The sequence below is a fragment of the Eufriesea mexicana genome, unplaced genomic scaffold, assembly GCF_001483705.2.
Source record: "Eufriesea mexicana isolate 0111107269 unplaced genomic scaffold, ASM148370v2 scaffold785, whole genome shotgun sequence".
In the NCBI taxonomy this organism is placed as follows: Eukaryota; Metazoa; Arthropoda; class Insecta; order Hymenoptera; family Apidae; genus Eufriesea; species Eufriesea mexicana.
The window spans coordinates 87,801-108,642 of NW_016908922.1; the positions used below are offsets into that span (position 1 = coordinate 87,801).

At 32.1% G+C, this 20,842-nt stretch overlaps 2 protein-coding genes across 6 annotated transcripts; one reads left to right on the plus strand and one right to left on the minus strand.

Annotated features, from left to right (window-relative positions):
- Nucleotides 1-541: 541 nt before the first annotated feature.
- Nucleotides 542-9,222, minus strand: LOC108546732 (arrestin domain-containing protein 17). Of its 5 annotated transcripts, none has more exons than XM_017898962.1 (9): nucleotides 9,145-9,218; nucleotides 5,999-6,081; nucleotides 4,891-5,342; nucleotides 2,835-2,990; nucleotides 2,551-2,762; nucleotides 1,957-2,139; nucleotides 1,656-1,867; nucleotides 1,059-1,246; nucleotides 542-916 (listed from the first exon to the last, which is right to left on the minus strand). In XM_017898962.1, exons 3-9 carry the CDS (start codon nucleotides 5,003-5,005, stop codon nucleotides 783-785), a joined length of 1,200 nt encoding a protein of 399 aa, XP_017754451.1. In that variant the 5' UTR covers nucleotides 5,006-5,342; nucleotides 5,999-6,081; nucleotides 9,145-9,218; the 3' UTR covers nucleotides 542-782. The 5 variants fall into 5 exon arrangements, with proteins under 5 accessions (XP_017754451.1, XP_017754450.1, XP_017754452.1 ...); XM_017898961.1 differs by lacking the exon at nucleotides 9,145-9,218 and adding an exon at nucleotides 6,214-6,577; XM_017898963.1 differs by lacking the exon at nucleotides 5,999-6,081 and having other exon boundaries at nucleotides 9,145-9,217.
- Nucleotides 9,223-9,518: 296 nt separating this feature from the next.
- On the plus strand, nucleotides 9,519-18,587 carry Syt4 (Synaptotagmin 4). The gene is made up of 6 exons (XM_017898960.1): nucleotides 9,519-9,587; nucleotides 11,046-11,360; nucleotides 12,669-13,039; nucleotides 13,852-14,010; nucleotides 14,534-14,851; nucleotides 17,398-18,587. The coding sequence occupies exons 1-6, from the start codon at nucleotides 9,536-9,538 to the stop codon at nucleotides 17,515-17,517; spliced, it is 1,335 nt and encodes a 444-aa protein (XP_017754449.1). The 5' UTR covers nucleotides 9,519-9,535; the 3' UTR covers nucleotides 17,518-18,587.
- Nucleotides 18,588-20,842: the final 2,255 nt, after the last annotated feature.

Here is a 20,842-nt window from a genome sequence, read left to right on the forward strand (position 1 = left end):
TAAAATCTACTAAATCGACATCAGAATGTTATAACCGCAATATATGGAAAACATACGCTTTATTGGCAACAAGGTAGATATAAATACAAATTTGGTAATCCTCGTTATACACAATATATCGATATAACTATCTATGATATATATTTATGTACATATAAAAATGTAAATTAAACAAATTCCTGTGAAAGCTAAATATCTAATATTGGCAGTTTAAGAATATTTAATATTGCTTTAGTATTGTATTTGACATACCTACGAAAATTTTCGTAGAAAAATATACACAGCATTTTAAAAAGATTGATCATTTTACCATCATATAATAGCAGCTTTTGATCGTTTGCATACTAACTATTTATAATTGGGCATCTTAATTGACCAAATCACTTTATTTGTTCTAGATACACAATCTTCGAGACTAGCTGTAAAATTTGATTTTAAAGACGAATTTAATCATTTAAATATAACTAATTTGTATTAAAATAAAAAAATTATAAAAATTCAATTATATCGATACACTTATCCTTTAAAGAGCATTTCGGATGACTATTCCCTTAGGATTATTCCCTTTGATTAATTATTCACTCATCTATTTAAAAAAAAATGTAACCAAGGCACACTTCAACCACGATAATTTAGAATATCAGCTTGAATAACGCACGCGATTATCGAGAGCTAACTTCAATTAAAGCTCCTAAAATGTGCTCTATAAACTGTACTGTAAGACACGTGTATTACTTTCGTTTTTACTTTTTCTGAGCACCAAAATCATTTCATTTCGTTGTTCATTGAACTGGCGCAAAGTTGAAGACTGGATACTTAGGCGCATAGCGGTTTGACAGACCGAAAATATTCTCAGATTCACCACGTTCCCATAGACTCCTAGCACCATTGGTCGATTCCTCATATGATGGTGGAGCTAAATAATTTTATTTATAATTATATTAAATCAAAATGCTGAATAATTTAATTCGTTAAAATTATACCTATTTATTAAAATAATATTACTATTACTATATTTAAAAATAATATTGATAAAGGCAAGGTAATAATAATCTTACGTAAGTTAGGATACAAATTCGACGTTGGACCACCATCAGTAACTGAAACGGGAATACCTGACGTGGTCCATCCTATTTCTGGGGCAGCTGGATATCCATCTGCAGGAGGTGCACTAGGAGTTTGATAATTTATCAGTGGCACAGTACCCACGAATATAAGGGTGTTCTGAGACAGATTTTGACGATACCTAGTACAAAATCATCTTATTTAACAAACTCGTGCCTCTTACTATGGTACTTTTCAACAACCGATTAAGGTCGATTTTGTACGGTCATTTTCCCATTGTGACGGTCAAGTAGCTGAATCAGCATCCTTTTCAGATCTCATTTAACACTTAATCTGTGGGCCGCAGAGAATGGAATATTCCATTACCCGCAGATAATGCATAGCCCACAGAGAATGAAATATTTTGTCTATTTTCCATAGATTAAATGAGAATCGCGTAAAGTATCATATACCAATAATAAATAGTAAAGCCAAAACTAATTTATTTGTAATACTCTGAAAATGTGATACTTCATCTGAACAACTTGACGACACAGATATTAAAAAGAAAAATTCAAGTTTGTAGGAAATTTTACACAATATATACTAACCATCCTGAGACACATGCTACGACTTTCAAATTATATTCCAGATCAATAATTCCACAGTTCGTCAAATTTGATGGAGGTAACGGAGGAATATCAAGTTTCTGTTCATAGTCTGCGGTTCCTCCTCCCTCTATAGGTCCTTTGCCAACTTCTGCAACCACGATTTCCTCTGTTTTGGTATCACTAGTTGGTGTGGTGGCACGATAGGTAACGATCTAGACTTCACGATTCATTGTTATTTTCAAACATTTTCATATATCTCATATTATTAATACAACATGTAGTATCATTGAACCACACATACCTTACACAAAATGAGTTTTACAGTATTTACGATTACTCCAGATAAATTTTCAACGTTGACTTTTATTGGCATCGATTGGCCAGGTACGTACCCTCTGACTGGTAAAGAATAATTAACGGTTAATGGCGGTGTTCCACAACATAAACAGCAAAACGTCTTGCTCATTTCTTCTTGTATTTTTTCCTAAAATATATTAAACTTCTTGTAATAAAATTTTACCAAGTTTAATTATATACAATATCTAAACTCTGTGTATAATTAAATTAAAAGATTTACAAGGATCTCAAATTTTTTAAAATCTTAAACTCACAGCCAGTAAAACTTTGAAATCTATAGGAATGAAAATGTAGCGCTCCATACATCATTTTTGCTATAAAATTCATTGTCAACTTTAAATAGATTAACAATATTACTTTGACTCTTTCTTAACTCACTTTCTATATAATTTCCTATTTTAAAATGTTTGTCAAATTTAGATTGTCGCAAGCTTTGCTACAATAACCATTAATAAATTTCAATTATTCCACACTTCATTTTCAATCCTAGAATGTTGACTAAATTTCACTGAATTAAGAATTTGCTGACAAATCATACCGAAGACCTTGGCTCTTGATTAAGGTCAAGAGGTGATATAACTGTAAAAGGACTCTTTACTTCTTGATCAAATTTCCATGGACGATCCAGAGTCGCTTTAACTGTATATCGAACGTGTCCAAAATCGGATTCAAAGCTGCTAGGTAAATTTGTCGGCAGGACACACTGAAATGGAAATTTATGCTCCCCGCTTTGTATCTCAATTTCACCACCTACAAAAAAACTTGATTTACCTTTTCTAATAAAAATGCTAACAAACAAAATAATTTAAATTGAAATTTTACCAGAAGCTGATCCAACTAGGTAATACTTCGTTTCGAAGTAATCCTCATGAGCGGAGACCGTCTGAGTTCCATCTCTGTACTGTCCTCTTTCATCCATATCCTGTTTATCTGTGGTCCAACATGTGTTCGCTACACCTTTCACTTTTACGCTTATACCTGAAAAAATTAAAAAATTGTTATACTTTTATTAAATTACATCATTTATATAACAATTAATATCTTTTACATTTTGAAAAGGAATTAAATTTAGTTGACATTTATTTATGGGATGTGATTACTTCTAAGTTTGTCTAGTTAAAGCCACACTGACTTCAATAATTGACTAGAATTATCCTGTGATATAAGATAAATGGATGCCAAATAAGACTTGCATAAAAAATAATCTATGATTCAGTTAACTCATTTTGATAACATTTCAATGAGTAATATACTATTAATATAATAAGTAGCACTAATAAAATGACTAATACATTCAAAAATGCATTATGATGTACACGTGATAGTCTTAAATGTTATATCTGAGCTTTACTGAATGCTCCACTTTTGGAACTGTAATTCCAATTTAAAAATTTAACTGGGTTCTGAGATTACATCGTACTGAATCTCTAAATGAAACAATTATCAGAAAGATTTTCACGGCTATTTAGAGCATTAAGTTGTACAATGTAGGTACTGCAAAGTTAATGCATTTATAGAAATTACTATTAACAGTGAGATAATGGCATAAAATTAAATACGAACCAAAGGCAACTCTATGCTAATAAAACGATACATCAACGTCAAATAAATGTCACGAATACGACACCATGGAAGAATTTTATTTTTAATAGTTGACATTATAAGTTTTTAATTATAAATAGCAATACTTCGAGGACAAACAGCCTTCTTTTACTAGAAACCACACAACTAAAGGTGCTAAGGCGTCATGAGGAAATTTACAACCAAAAAGAGATCAGGTGTTAAGAGTTGAACTAATAATAAAAGTAGAATATCAAAAATAGTGAAGCTTTAGTAAAGTAATAAATAATTATTCTAAATAATATTGTAATACAAAAATAATAATATTAAAATAGAATAACAAGTATAACAAGTAGTAATAATGGTACAATATAAATAATGATACTAAATAATATACCAATGGTAACAATGGTAACAACGACAATGCTGTAATAAAATAGTAATAAAACAACGTAGAGTATAGACAATAACTCATCGTTATGGCTATACAGCGTGACGAAAACAAGTGTTCAACGGCTGATCGTCACTGTCCATTTCCACTGTGCGGGTGTGCATGGTCGTGCTATAATTAAACTACACCTTGCAACAAAGAAGAAAGAAAATCGCCACAGGAATGCGGCGACAAGAACTCGACAATACACATCGGATGTCACTTACAAATTAGAACGAAACTTAGAATAGAATGAGTATTAAAATGAGCTACACAACAAGAATGCGATTATAGTTGCTTAACATTTAGAAAATAATGTACCTTTTACTATTCTATTCTAAAGCATTCGAATATTCGAAATAAAATTTTACATTTTACATTTTACAACGAGAAATGGTAATCTCTGTTAATAATATTAATTTACCCGATGAAGTATATTCCAGATAAATTTATTCTTTTCTTCGTTACTTAATTCTTACAAAAATTGAATTCTTATATCCATTTTATACTTTGATAATTCCATAAATAGAAAATAATCTTTTCCTTCTTTTCTATTTAAATTACCTAACTCAGCGAATAATATTATAAGTAATTTTTCAGTTTGTTCATACCCGTGCTTCTAATATAATATACATATATTCTCAAGTCTACAAAATACAGCATTGCCCATAATCTTCCCACCGACACCACCTCCGCACATCCGCATCTCAACAGAATGTTACCATCCCAAGAGTCACGCGAGAATCGCCTACCACGAGACGAGAACGTTTAGGAACACCTGTCGATTTCTGGATATCGCCAAACTAGTGTGTAGTATCAAATGTTATTTATCCAAAAATAATATGAAATGAGTCACACGAGAAAGATCCAGTTTCGAATATAACATACCGCGAATCTTCTTCGTGCTGCTTAACACGACAATAATATTTCCGGTGACAGTCTGTCCTGGATAATAAGTATTCCATGGATTGTCGAAGATTATTCGGAAATCCTTCAGTCCCATGTCTGCCGCGACACGGCTGCACCGTTTGTTGACGCCCAACAATAAGGAGACTTTGTTTCCTTACTTATTAATTATTCCACTGACGTTTCGAAGTGGTTATGCAGCCGTCTAGCACACGTTGATTCGTTCCTTCGTCGCTTTCGTTCAACACACCGAGTACACGCAGCGTACTTATATCGAGCCGCTCGTAAAAGCCGGTCTGATCGTGCTTACGAGTCCACGCTACTATGAGCCACTCGATATTTGTCTTCTGCGCAGATACCAACTGACGCAGTGGCAGCAGGACGGTGTATAGGTCGTTCCAAACATGCATCAGCGATAGCGGTACTTGTCACTCCTATGGACAAAGATTCGAGAGAGAGATATAGTGACTTAAAGAGAATCAAAAAGTAACGTAGTACACAAGATATTTTTAACTGTAGAATTAGAGATGACTAATGTGTATCAAATTTTATCAGAATGAAAAAATATTGGAATTGGTGAGAGATACATAACGCGAGGGCAAGATATTTTTATTCGTTACTTTTATGCATTTCTTGTTCACCTTTGTTCCTTCTTTAGAACTATCAAAATAGTCAAAATAATTGGTTTTGGACTTTTTATTTTTGCAGTTATTTGAAACCGTATAATTGCCTTTAACAAAGTCAATGCTGACTTTTAATGGGGCTATAACTGTAACTGTTATTATTTGTACATACTACGTTTAGGTACACATTACAGATTGGTATCCTAATGTCACATACATTTGTATAATTTTTATAGAATCTCCCTAACCAATGATTTTGGAGTACTGTCTAACGGTATAATATGGTATAATAATGAAATTATTCAATTATATCTATTAGTAACATGATCTATTATACACAAGTATTTTATACTGATATATAAATATTATGGATAACCATACAGTGTAATATGATATATTCTACTCCATAATATAACCAATGTAATAATATGAAGTTTCAAATTTTATACAAATATTATTATACGTACGATTTGGGAAACTTGATTCATAAATCGTTCATAACGATCAATAATTCCACTGCCATTATTGTCGTCCGTACTACTTAGGAACTCTAAAACAAAATTCAAGTCATATTCCTTCACTTTGCAACATCCTGTACTTTCACGTATGTAAATTCTAACAACGTATATATCCGCATACGAGAATTATTTCAATAATCTAAATCAGTGTTTTTGAAACTTACATACGTCATCTTTGGAATATTATGTACGTTTACATCGCTACAACGATGATATAAAAATGAAATGATTGCGTAAGAATATCATGCCATCTATATCCATGCACCCGTGTACGAAATTCCTGAGTAATTTCAAAAGGATGATCACAACCGTTGAAATTGCCTGTATACACAGGTTCTATCGACGATGACGTAATGGCGTTTCGTGGCCCTATTGGTTAGGCATAGATAAACACGCGCCCAGGTAAACCGTGTATTCACATATCATGGCGTTATTCTCGGGATGGAAATGCGCATGCGCAGTTCTCTGTCCACTGACATCATAGATGGAGAACGGATAAGATAGCGATGATGCAATTGACTAATTGTAAGACGGCTGATAATACTTCAGAGAATAAACTTCCTTCTTATCCTCTAAAGTAAGGTCAGATTCCCTTAGCTTGCAGAGATAATTAGTCAAACAATCATCATTATCGTTTATCTGCGTAATTTATACTTGCCGATTAAAGTTCGTTTCGAGAATTCTTAATACAACTTGTATTTAAAAAGCTTCTAAATATTTTGTAAGAGAGATAATTTTGTTAATTTCTAAAAATATCTATGATTTCAAATTGTATTGAAAGTACAATCTAATATCTTGAAATAATTTTCTACTTTTACCTTCTTTATCTCATTTGGTAACATAATTATCTGTTTTATCGGCACTGACTTAGTTATTTTAAATTATGTATATCATGTAAATAAAATGTAATAATACATGATATCAAACGAAATAATATAATAATTGTACAAAATTATTGAAAGTACGAAATTATTGTAAATAAATTATTCGAAAAAATTTGTATAAAGTGATTTTAATAAATTAAAACCCAAGTACTTAAATTCAGATGTTTCATTTTTTTTCCTTGAATTATAACTCCCTTTTACTCCTTTCAAATAATTTATATCGTGCACGTTACTTTTGGTAATTTATAATTAACCCCTAACGAATGAAGCAACTACTTTTCTCAGAAATATTAAATTTCATTTTAAGTACAGTTTCAGAGACAAAATGTCAATAATTTGAATCGATAATAATAATCAATGGATTACCTTTGCCATGAAAACAATTCCCGGCTGGAAGAATATTTAAATAGCCTATTTAACGTAAAATAAGGACAAAATATCGGATGTGTATCAAACTGATATTGATAAAAATGACGAATTAAGAATATTCGAAGTTGAATCGTTTTCGTGAATTTTTTACGAGACTATCACGCGAATTTACACGTTAAAAATTTAAAAATAATTTCGATAAAAACTCCAAAATGATGGTGACTGTTTGTCACTGGCGTAATCCCAATCCGTTTAAAAAATTCACTCTATGTGCACACGTTATGTCGCGACTCACGTACGCAATATTTTACGAAAATTTATTTTCACGTCAACCATCATCGGTCGCGTTTTCGGAGACAGAAAATACGAACCTATCCAGGTGAACAAGAAATTTAGTATTCTGTTCTCGAATATATTTCACACGTACCAATATATGCGCAACATGGCCTTCACAAATATTTCGATCGAGCCAAAATGACATTCGTTTGAAGAAATTTTCGATAAATTTGACATAAACGACTACAAAGGATAAAAGAGCAATTTACCAGATAATTGAAATTTTCTTAGGTCCTCGAATTTTTTTATTCACCTTTAAGATATGTATGTTAAATATGGATACTCTGTAATATTTTTCAGATAAATAATTACAACTGGTTATTCAATTTTTTGATTGGAAAATTTACAAGTGAGAGAAATGACTTATTTATGTAATTATTCGTTCAAATGAAAATTCATATTCGAATTATATATGTTCAGACAGAATAACGAAGTACGCGCAATTCCTTCATCACACGAATGTAGATTTATTCACCTAATTAGAAGGTTCGAGGTAATAGATGACTCATGGGAGAATTATCTTCCGTGTGTTAGCTGTAATGTAGATCGATAATTCAAAACAGAGCTCGAGGAAAGTGGATTAAAGTTGCAGCTTTTAGTCTCCCTTTCCTTTTCAGCTTTAGATACTTTCTTTAATTTTATTGAATTCGGGTGTAAATAAAATTTAACAAGCACATCTAATATAGCTACACGAATAATAATAGCAAGCGAATGATAAATTAAAAATATCGCTACACGAATTTTTTTTACCAATTATTATAATTATTATTATTATTATATATTCAAATCTTTTGGAATGAAATTTAATCGATATTATATTTTTATCGATATTTCAAGAAGTACCAAGAAAAATCAATAAAATTTGCAAAAGCTAATAAATATGTCAGTTTCATGCAGAAGGGTCCATTGTACCGTAGCCCACGCCCAAATATAAATATAGATAGATTTCCTATTGTTTCTTTAAAAATCATTATTTTCCTCGGGTCACTGTCAATCCTATATTACAAAAAAAAGACAAAAATTGATTCCCAAACGAAATATGTCAATAGCTATAAAAAGATACACTTTCTGATATAACACCTGGCGAGAGAAATATCTATCCATACATTTTATTAAGAATATTTTACCTCTAGACCTAACAACAAGTATTACCATCGGATCCTATACCAAATAACGAAACCAAAAATCAGCACATTGAACCAAAATTACACTATACGTGCTTACGTAGAATGTACCATCTGATCATCATCATCTCCGAACCTTTCTCCAACGATGTCCCGTTTATTCTGACACACCAACAACAGAACGTCACTTTAGCTCCCCTATACCCGAAAAAACCAAGGATTTTTCGAGACACGTATAGAATCCAGAAATCTTTTAATCCACATCGAAATACCTCCTCCTCCTTCTATCTCCATCAAATTCATCTTCCTTCGCGAGCCATCCTTCGTGGGTAAGAAAAACTAATCATCCTATTATTTCCGTAAGAACAGTTCCACAGCCTACCTCCAACAATCGATATCGCATCGATTCGACCGCTGGTTGCACCTCTGCCCCTGAAGTGCATCATCGTCACCTGCGCGAAGTCCTTCGTTACCCGCAGGAACCAACCCCTCTTTCGTCGTGCAGCCACGAAAACGGCATTGTCTCTAGCGTCGTCGTTATCGCTGCCACCGCCGTCTTGGTCGCCGGCGTCGTCGTTGTCGTTGGTTCCTTTTCCAGCGGCGCGTATTCCGCGCAAGCTCAGGCCGTTACTATTGATCGTGCATTTCGTCCGATGGTCGCCTCAGAATACCACGAACGGTCCGCGCGCCGTAAATATTCGTTCAGTGCGTCGTGGCCGAGTAACTTACGCGGATAAAAGCGTCCAAATAGACGGGGAAAAACGTGGCCGAACATGGTCGGAGGAGTGACGGAAGACGGACCTGTAATTCGACCCGTCGATTTTGGTGAGTGGAGCCCGAGACACCCGTGGAAATTCGAGTTCCATGCATTCGCGTACCACCGAGTACGGTGGTCCTCGTGATCCATCCGACATCGATCCTTCCGTCGACGATTCTAGGCTCTTTCCTGGGTTCACGCGATTGCACCATTGCGCGTTACCTTTTACTCTTGATTTTTGCACGATCTCGAGGGTGTTGTTTTTGGTGATACGAATAAGATAATCGCTGAGATCGTGGGAATCGTGGCGTCGATAACCCTAGACAGCTGTTACATCGTGATCCTGTGCGTTCCACGGCTGGGTGTTTCCATCGATTGCGATCGTTTTCATTTCCGTTTCTTCCGGTTGCTATCAATCAATCGGTTTAATGGTCATGGATTGTCCTGGAATTGTTGATATATTATTTGTCATGCTCGATGACTAATTTGACAAACAAGTTAAATACGATGATGTACGTATGTATATAGCGAACAATAGTCTCCTTTATGGCTAACAAAACCATGTGATATTTACTACTTGATTCTTGTATTTCATTTATCCTAAGTTATATACGTATCGATTTACGTATATAGATTCAAGTGTTGATACTATTCTCGCATGTTTTCGGATCAACGTTAGGAAATTACGGTTCAAGTAACTCGTTAAGGGAAAATTCGATGTACGTGCTATTTGCGGTAGGGCATAAATAAAGGTGTTTTCCATCTTGACGAAAATGTTATTAGAATAAAAACAGTTCATACTGTATTCTCAGAAGGTTATGATAGTTTTATTGGAATTCGTCTTGCCCTTGATTAGTAGGTAGTTCTTTAGAAATTTGGATGAACCAAGACGCGCGCGTTGTCATGATGAATCAGCATTGCCAGGACTTGGTATTAGTCAGCAATGAAAAACTAACCCTCTTAGAAAGTACAGATTTTTACTTATCGATGTGTGTGTGTGTGCGCGCGCGCGCATGTGTGTGTGTGTCATTGATCGTCCGTTATAAATTAAGTCAATTTTTTAAGAGAAATACGTAAAATGTATCTATGACTTTCTTTCTAATCTTTCTATCAGATTTCAATTTTATTTTATTTCAATTTTTCAAACTTCACAGAGTCAATATTCCTTTCTTTATTTTTTCTTATCGTTCAACGCGTTAGAAGTGTAAGTATGGAAATTCAAAGATAAAGTGTAACATGTTGTCACGTTCCAGAGATAACACATATTCCATATATGATAAATTTAAACAGCACCACTATAGTTTTCATAATCATGAGCAACTACGGTGCTAATAGCAGATATTAGATATCACCTATTACAAGCTATCGTAACTTTTCGTTTCATTAAAATCGTATACGTATTGGATTATTAGTCCTTGTATATTCGTAATATAGATGTTCGTTACAACGAAAAGTTCAATAATCTTCTAACAGGATAAAAAATAAGGATGTAAAAATAATTTGAAGGAAAATACTTGTAATTCCAGTGTCGACGACAACCGTAGTCGCACTATGTATAGGCGCCGTTTTCCTACTTTGCGCCGTCGCGATGACCTGGTGGCTTTGTCGACGACGTCGCGAGCACACCAAGCTGAATTCCGACAAGTCCCTGGCGACCAGGCCGCCCCACAGGAAGCCAACGGCGGTTAAGAGTCCTGGCAGCACCAGCCACTACCTGAAGAAGAGTCCAAGCCCGACGGGGCCCGCGAAGAGTCCCCCTGGTTCCGGTGGACAGACACCCAGCCCGACTGGATCTCAGTCCTCAAATCCTGGTTCACAATCCAGAACACCTCAGGGTACAGGTAAAACTTTTATTCGGTGTTGGAGTGCTCGTTAACCTGTTAACAAAGTAACTTATTAATTAGAAGCTTCTATAATTTATATTTGTCAAACTCTTTTATTTTTTTATTATTATACTATTATTTCTAAATACTAATTAATCAGAGACTTTTGCGAGAGCCTGGTCCTCAAATCTTACTTCACAATCTCAGACACCTCAGGATACAGGTAAAATTTTTCATTCTGAGTCGAAGTACTCATTCATCTATGAATAGGATAACTTATTAGCTGGAAATTTCTACTTTTATTTATTAATACACTACTACTTCCACTTATTAATCAGAAGTTTATACAGTACGGAAAGTTTTTAAGAAAAAATTAATTTTCGTTACGTCAATTTTAACCTAGGCGTAAATATATGAATGTAACGTAACATGTACCTGATACAGATATAATGAAGTATTAGAAAGTAAATTATCATAAACAAGCCATGTAATGAGTTAACTCGTTCTTTCCAGTTAGCAGATTAAAAAGTATGTGTTTAAAATTATTAATTAAAATTGAAGCTTACCTTTTTAATACACAAAGTATACAGGGAGTTCCATCAACTTTTTAGCGTGATATCAACATTACTTTAAGGAACGTATTGGATATATTGGAAATATCGACACAAACTTTTTCTGTCGGAAGAATAGAACGAATAATCGATTGTTTCAAAAGTTTGTGATAAAATTCGAGGAAAATTGAAAAGGTGTTTATACATAATAATTAGTATCTTACATTTTCAGTAATTCTTCGTTTATCAAATTTCAGCTTCGTAGTCCCTCATTCGTATTCTTTTAAATTCCATAAAATTTTTAGAATCTCCTGAAATTATAACAAATTTTTAGCCACAAGAAGAATTCTTTACTATCTTTATTATTATTAAATAAAAATAATAAAGAAATAAAAATGATAAATTTTTTTACCAAATAATATATCGAACCTTCATAATGGTATAAAAAAGTATAAAAATCAACCAATATGCGGAAATAATTTTTAAGTATATCATTAATTACAAATGACAATTTACAATTAAATGATATACAATGAAATGAAAAAATTGAAAACCTCTTAATTAAAATATTAGTTAATGGTTGAAAAAATAAAATGTTAATTAAGATATTTAAAATCGAAAAGTATGTTTAAAAGTATTAACAAATCGCTGAAAAATTAAGATACTATCCGCGATAGAAAAGTGTCCAATACTTATGTCCAAATTAGTGTATTAATGTATTAAAAAAGTTCATTAAGTAAAAAGAAGAAACGATTACTCGTTCGATAAATTACAGGCACCCCTGCCCAGACACCTTCTGGCGAAGTTACTCTAAGCATCGAGAATGAACGAGATAAGGCAGAAATCGAGAACAACGAGAAAACAGAACACGAGAAAAACCACACGGCAGAGAATAACGAAGACAACCTGGGTCAACTGCTATTCAAATTGCGGTACGTAAGCGAACAGAACGCGCTCGGAGTAACCGTGGTGAACTGCAAAGGATTACCCGCAAGGGAGCAAAATGCTACCAGCGATCCTTATGTAAAATTGAAATTGTTGCCTGATAAGCTGCATCAAGCGAAGACCAGGGTGCTCAGAAACACCAGAGACCCTGTGTATCACGAGGATTTCACGTTCTTTGGAATATCAAAGGACCAACTTCAGGTAACGAATGAAATATCCATTTCTTTTACTCGTTTAGAGGTCTAATTGGCTTTAATTGAATTTTAACAAAAGTAAAGAATTGTATAAATTATATTTATTTAATTAATTAATAAATAATTAATTGTAATTTCATTGATTTTCAATAATTTAATAGTTTGGTTGATTATTTGTTAACGATAATGAGAACTTGTAATAAGAGATGAATTACAATCAACGCTTCTTTGTTACTTTTTTCTGTCGTTATCTCTAAATGATAAAGTATCGAAGAATTAAAGCCAACGATTATAATGTTAAAATATGATATACGTGATATTTCTTTTCTTGAAAAATTATTTCTGAAAATAGCCTTACTATATAACATTCTAATACGTGTATGTGTCATAAATAAGTAAATTATAGTACATAAAATTGAAAAAAAAAATAAAAAATAAAAATGTGTTATGAATGTATAGAGGTAGGAAAAAGAATATACCTTTTAAAATATCATCTTCGATATAAAAAATTCAATGACGAACAGCGTTAAGATTAACCATTTTAAGGTTTCCTTGTATTTCAAATATCCTTGAGGGAAAATGCAGCTGAAATATACAAATAGATTAAATCAAATTTAAGATAGTTAGAGCTTAAGATAGAGATCCTCTAAATTTAAGACGAGTTGAGTTCAAGATATAAATAAATGAAATCAATTTTAAAACAGATCAAGATAAAAATAAACTCGATATGATTTTAAATAACATTTTTTTAAAATAGAGGTAAATTAAAACACTCATGGATGGATAAATGATGAAACACATTTTCCTTATCGTTCACAGAAAATTAGCCTGCACTTTATAGTACTCAGCTTCGATAGATATTCCCGGGATGATATTATCGGTGAATTGACGTGTGCACTTTCGTCGGTGCCCGATTTGGAGAATGCTGATAACCAGGAGATATCATTGTGTCGAAAGATATGCCCCAGGAGCTTGAAAGTAAGAAACAAACTACGAATTAGAAAATTATTTTTTCAAATTACTATAGTGTTTTCAAATTTTATTGAATCTTAATTAGTTCTTATATCATAAACAATAAAAACTAAAAAACATTGCTTAACTTTCATATTGAAATCCATGTAATAACACTTCACTAAATATTTTATTCACTTTCATCTAGCAAAAAATAAATCGTTCAAAGTCGTTAATTTAAGATATCTAGTTTCTCCAATTATCTGTTATTCAATTAGCCAATTTTCCATGACATTATTTACTAGAAATATATATATTAATAAAACGAAAATTATTGCTTTAAAAAAAAGAAGAAAAAACTAAAAATCTATAAATGTACGACAAAGAGTGAAAGAATAAAAATTATCGATAACATTATTAAAATCAACCTATAAATATTAATCCATCCATACCAATGAATGAGCTTTACTTTTCCACGATAATCATTGATTTATCAAAAAAAATTTTCCATCGACGAACTGAGGAGAAGAACTCATACCTATGATTACAGATTCAATCCCAACGCAGGGGAGAGCTGCTAGTCTCTCTTTGCTGGCAACCAATCAACAACCGATTGACAGTTGTCGTACTGAAAGCACGGAATTTGCCGAAGATGGACATGTCAGGGTTGGCAGATCCGTATGTCAAGATTTATTTCTTGTACAATTCTCAACGCATTGGAAAGAGGAAGACGCGTGTGAAGACACGCACCCTTAGCCCGGTCTTCAATGAGTCCTTCGTTTTCGACATACCAAACGGTGCTAATGGTCTTAACAATGTCAGTCTCGAATTCATGCTGATCGATTGGGATCGCATTACGAAAAATGAGGTACGTGCCTGAAACATTACATATGAGTTACCAAAACATTTGTTCCTCCTATTTTACCTTGATTTGCAAATTTTGATTTTTAACATTAGAACTACCGATTTCTAATGTATACTTATATATTATATACACAGATAATATTAATTAAAACGGTATGATAAAGATAAATAGATGTATATAATTATGCCATGAGTGTCAACATTAATATTGCTATATGTTTTCAGTAATTATAGAAACAAAAAGTTTTTACAAACACGAGTCGTTTCGACAAATTTGATAGTCCTAATGTTAATATTTTTACGATTGATATAATCTTACGTAAAATTATTTTTATCAGCGACTCTCAAACTTTTTTCTCGCGTATTACTATACCGGTTGTATTATATACAACCAATATGTGATCTAGTTACATATAGAATACACTTAATGCGTACAATCTATTCATTTTAACGTACCCCACTGTATATAATATTTAAACTTGATATAATTTAGATCAGGTCAAGTATCATCTGAGAATATTCAACATACGGCAGTACATTATAGGTTGAGAATCGTTGACTTATATGTATTTTCAGTTTCATTTCTTTTAGGAATGAACAGAAATATATTTTCCTATTTACGTAAGAAATTTTAAGAAATTAAAGTATTTGTCTTTAAACCATTTTTCACGGTATTCCAATATTAGGATATATTAATTCCTTGTTTATATCATAACTCATCAAAAAGGTGTCTATAGAAATAAGTTATTATTTTTAATTTGTATTTGCAAATATACTCTTAATTAAATTTAATTAATTGATCAGAACTAACTCTTCAAAAAAAAAACGAGCATAAATGGATTAAAGAGAATCGAAAATTGTGTTATTATATACAAAATATGAAAGACAAGGAGCTAAAAATATATGATTTACAATTAGCTACCTGTATAGTAATTTTCATTAATGATATCCATATAGTCATGCCATGCTTTGTGTTCAAAATCACCCCTCCAGTTAATTAATATTTTCATATCAACCTTTATAAAACAGTCATTCAGCGTTTGCGTTTAAAGAAAGGGCAATCTATAACTTTTTTTACAATGTAGATTACTATGATAATAGCATCGCTGCATTATTTAACATTTCATTGATTTTAGGTTCCATATTTTGTCTTATATGCTAAACCTCATTGTACTCTTTCATCATTGATAATACAATTCTAAAATTCCAAGATATTTTCTACGATCTGTAACTTCTAGAAATTATTTTGAAATTTAAATTCCTTTGCAAATTTATATAAAAGATTGTGATAACCGTCATATGATACATGATAATTGATAATTTACATTTTTACGATTTTCTATTTATAATTTTAAATGCAATAAATATTTGACAAGTGAAGAGAGAAAATGTAGTATCGCGAGGTCAGTAAAAACCCTAGAAGCCATTCTAGAATTAAAAGTATTACGATGTAACGTGGTATTAAGTTACGAATTTTCTCCCGTAATATGCAAAACACGAAGATAAGAAAATCTTGGAATACTTGGTAATTTTGTTCGTAACAGTGTTAGTCAACAAAAATGAACACGATTGATCGAGCAATTAAGTCATACACGTACATACATTGTATACGTGTGTACATCTCGTGCTACTATACTATACACGAGTTATAATACCATAGACGAGAATAGCGTGACGCGACTCAAAGTCGTACACTCGTCTGGCATAGCGTGATTTTTCACAATTTTCTTACATAACGTAAAAGTACGCGTGGCAAAATATCATTCAACCGAGAAATCAATCCGTAAACAATCCCAATTTTCAGAATTTTATACGGGAATTTCGCATGTGCACAAAAATCTCAGGAAATTGGAACAAATTATATTTCCAATATAATGTACAGATCTAGATACGGTAGTCTAAATTTTTTATAAAATTCAACATAACAATTAAAATTGACATCGAAGTCATTTGAACTAATTTTTAGAAAAATTGAACAACAATATACTTACGTAAAATTTTATAGATTATGTATGATTTTTATTCAGATCGCTTCATAACACATTAAGCCAATGAAAAATGCTCTGCCTAAAAAATAAATGTAAAATGCAATTAATTTAATAATACATAACTCTTCATAAGATAAACATTAATATGTAAACAACAATTATTTATTAATACGTAATAATTTACCTAAAATTTAAATTGTTCTTATAAAAAATTTGTCCTAATTGAAGGATGAAAATCAGTTTGGGTCCTATCAGTTACATGAATATTCCAGTTATTAAACTTATACATTCAAATCCACTTAACATCCTCCGGAATATCTTTCGTGCGTAGTAAATAAATAATCAGAACCCTTAAACAAATTGTAATAAAAATAATATTTTGGTAACTTACATTTTAGACTCTGCAAAGTAATTTTATACAACCGATTGAATTTAGAAAATTCACGCTTCAACAAAAAATACTGTAAAAAAAAAAGAATAGAAAAGAATCAGCCAAAGGAATAAATAAATATATTCATGTTATTACAGTAATCTGTTATGCACATAATTGTACATTTTTCAGGTTATTGGACGACTCGAGTTCGGTGGCCCGGAGTGTCAAGGATCCGCTTTAAATCATTGGAGAGAAGTTTGCAGCTCACCGCAGAGGCAGATCGCTGATTGGCACAAATTAAGGGAGTAACCAATCTCTCCCAACCCTATCAACTTTCCTGGAATCCCGTCTCCAACTATCCAAAAAGCCCCACGTCCTTCTCCATTGTGAAACCACCGATCCAACCCCTTGAAACCCTACGATGAAGTAGGGTATCTGTTTTGTAAACCTAATACTCGATATATATTAGGCTTGAAGCGAGTGGCGGCACGTCCACCCGCGATCGATGCAACTGCGGATGCACCGCGTGAAACATCTAGTTGTTACGTGCCAGCATGAAACGCGTACGAAGAGTGACTTTTGATCGCATGATAACTTCCGAGTATATCGGGGTGTCGATTTAATAACGAAACTGCACCTACTTCTCGTTTGGTTACCAAAGGAGTCATGATTACAAACCGTGTTTTTCCACATTTACCTCGTTAGTTCGAATTTATTCCGTAAGTTCGTTGATTTTCATGATAACAAAAACTCGTAAAGTAATACAGACTCTCCTCGAGAATAAATGATAAATAAATATAAATTATTTTAGATTTTTTCTTTGTATAGTTAACAATCACGTTATATACACTTACCAAATTCTGATTTATAAAGTGAACAACGTCGAGATTGAATATCGATAAAGCTATGGATCGATAATAATCGACGCTTTAATATCGAAAGTCGATACATCCGAATTTTTAATTTTTGAATAAAAATCAACATCCACTCAAGTAACAATGGAATGTCATACAATATAACCATGATAAAAATTAAAATCGCTCATTTGTAGTCACAAATAATTAATTTCATTTCCGTAAATTGAACGAATTTAAATCGGTTACTTATGGACCGTCGGTTATGTCTATTATTGATCGCAGTAGCAAACGATCGCGGGAGAAACGCATACAAAATGCTTTACGATATAAATATAGTTTTAAGATTTCCGACCAGATGGCAAAGAGAGGAAGAAAATGAAGCAGTTAATTACGAAGCGGTCGAGCATTTGCCGATTGTTAAACACTGCTACACAGGGTCGTGCTATCGCAATATAGTTGCATTTTAATGAGAAATTTAAAAGAAGGCCCTTGTTACATGAATATATCAATACATGAATGAGATCCAGTACAGGTTTATTGGTTTATAAAATAAATACATGAAGTAGGAAATTATCGGTTTTTAAATTTTAAAAACTTACGAAAACATAACCTCAAAATAAATAAATTTTAACATTTTATCGACAAAGTACAATTTAGCCAATTGATAACAAATAAATCATCGATAAAGTAAAACAAAATAATTTTAAAATTTGTTTTAGTTACTGGTTTATATTTTATTTAAATTAGATACTTCAGTAACAAAAGCTTCAAATCGATCCGTATGAACATTTATAAATATCGACAAGTCAGTGATTCTCAGTTTGAATGATAAATTGTGAAATAGGAACATATTGAAATATTCCTATTAGTACGTAAAAAAGTACAATTTTATATTTTATATAAACTTAAACATTTAAATGAAAGTTTAATGGTTAAAAACGCAAAGATAGCACATGTTGTAATTTAAAATTTGAATTTCGTACAACTCTATCCCTTCGTCAATCAAAAGACATGTGCTCTAAAGATTTTGCACGACCCTGTCTGATCACGAAGACCATCGTTTTTGGTAAAGTTAAAGCGAATTAATCGTAAAAAGAATATCGAAAGTCACGTGACATACTTGCAACTGTGTTTACTTCGTTCGTCGTATAAATACAAGGATCCCTCCAAAATTTTTATCGAATAAAAAGTTATAATATCCGGGAACAATGTTTAAAAATAATTTTCAGTTTGATTCTATCCTTAAAAAAATGGGAAACGAAAATAAAAGAGAGAAATATAGTGAAAAAGAAAATTAAAATATTGGACTCACCTTTGATTGTTCTTAATATTTACATATAATACACCAGATTTAGAGAATTAGTACAGCTTCACATGTAATATTAATATATAAACGAATGAAAAAATACACTTTTGGAGCGATTCTTGTACAAAACGCATGCAAACACCACGAGACGTGGAGATGATACTGGAAATGTTATAAACATCGATCAAGCTTAAAAACAATATTACGATTATTCGTTCCTGTTCCAAAAGTCCCTAGCTCCACGTCAACTGGCCAAATGATAACTCGATAATTAATAATAAGGAAACTTACGATTGCTGATAAATTCAGATTTCAGCACTGATCTTTCCGTTAAAATATCCATGAATTTCGACGAATGCTTTTCCTTAGCGTGGAATTTTTGAAGAACGTTCAATAAAATTCTCGACTTACTCCGGCAGAGTGCGCTGTGACAAGTGCATAGGAGGGAAGACACTGAATTGCTATAAGAAGTTGATTATGTATTAAATTATTCGATTATACGTACATTTTACATTACATTGTTTGCAAATTTTGATTTCCTTTAAATGTATAATTGTTCTTACTATCGTGAGGAAAGTGAAGCATTTTCTATTTCACATTAATTGTGGAACGGGGTCGAGGAATTGTGACGTTGTTTTGAAGTGCCAATGGAGACTGCTTCGCGATTGTAAATATGTAATTTACGTTTAAATAGAGAAGAAAACGATACGATGCTCTTTATTAAGTTAAGCTGTGGTTTTAATTGCTATTAATGACGAATTTAGAATGTATGTCTATAGTTTATGAAAAAATCTCATTTGCACAGAGTATAACAAGAAATCAATAGTATCTTGTTGAAATGTTTTTAATAGTAAACGATCACTGTTGAAATGATTGTAAAAATAGTAAAAGTTGCTTTCAACAAGTGAGATTATTGTCAACTCTGCTTTACATTATAAAACTAAATACATTATTTTAAAAAATGCAAATTTTTTATTTGACAGTGTATTGATATATTTATTACTATCGATAGTTGATTGTTTTTATTCAATTATTATTGTATTTCTTAATTATTTGACAAAGTTAGGTATATGTATAAGGATATAATTAGAAAAAATCCTAATTAGAAGGAAAATTAATAGTTTTTTAACCTGTTTCACTGGGAAATAAATTAATGTATGCGCGCGAAGTATCGACCATCGATATAATGAATTTAATTATGTAAGATGAATTTCTGTTTAAAGGCCCCGTTCACATATACCGCAAATACAATACTGCGATAAATAATGAATATCGATTAAGTATTATCGTAGGCTCGAATTCACCGAAACTTTAAAGTTACTTTAAACTTGAGATAACCTTTAACACACGAAGCTTGTACACGTGAGTTAAGTACGAGAATATCAGCTTCACAATTAAAGTGGAAAGTAACTTTAGAATTCTTCAGCATAATCTACCACTACTTATTACAGAATATTTGCTAGTTCAGGGC

Coding starts and splice junctions, on each gene's coding strand:
- Syt4 (XM_017898960.1), top strand. CDS start 9,536: ATGGTCGGAGGAGTGACGGAAGACGGACCTGTAATTCGACCCGTCGAT. Junction 9,588..11,045: donor AATTCGACCCGTCGATTTTG/GTGAGTGGAGCC, acceptor TTGTAATTCCAG/TGTCGACGACAACCGTAGTC. Junction 14,852..17,397: donor ATCGCATTACGAAAAATGAG/GTACGTGCCTGA, acceptor TACATTTTTCAG/GTTATTGGACGACTCGAGTT.
- LOC108546732 (XM_017898962.1), bottom strand. CDS start 5,005: ATGGGACTGAAGGATTTCCGAATAATCTTCGACAATCCATGGAATACT. Junction 2,991..4,890: donor CAGCACGAAGAAGATTCGCG/GTATGTTATATT, acceptor TAATTTTTTCAG/GTATAAGCGTAAAAGTGAAA. Junction 2,763..2,834: donor CCTAGTTGGATCAGCTTCTG/GTAAAATTTCAA, acceptor GTTTTTTTGTAG/GTGGTGAAATTGAGATACAA.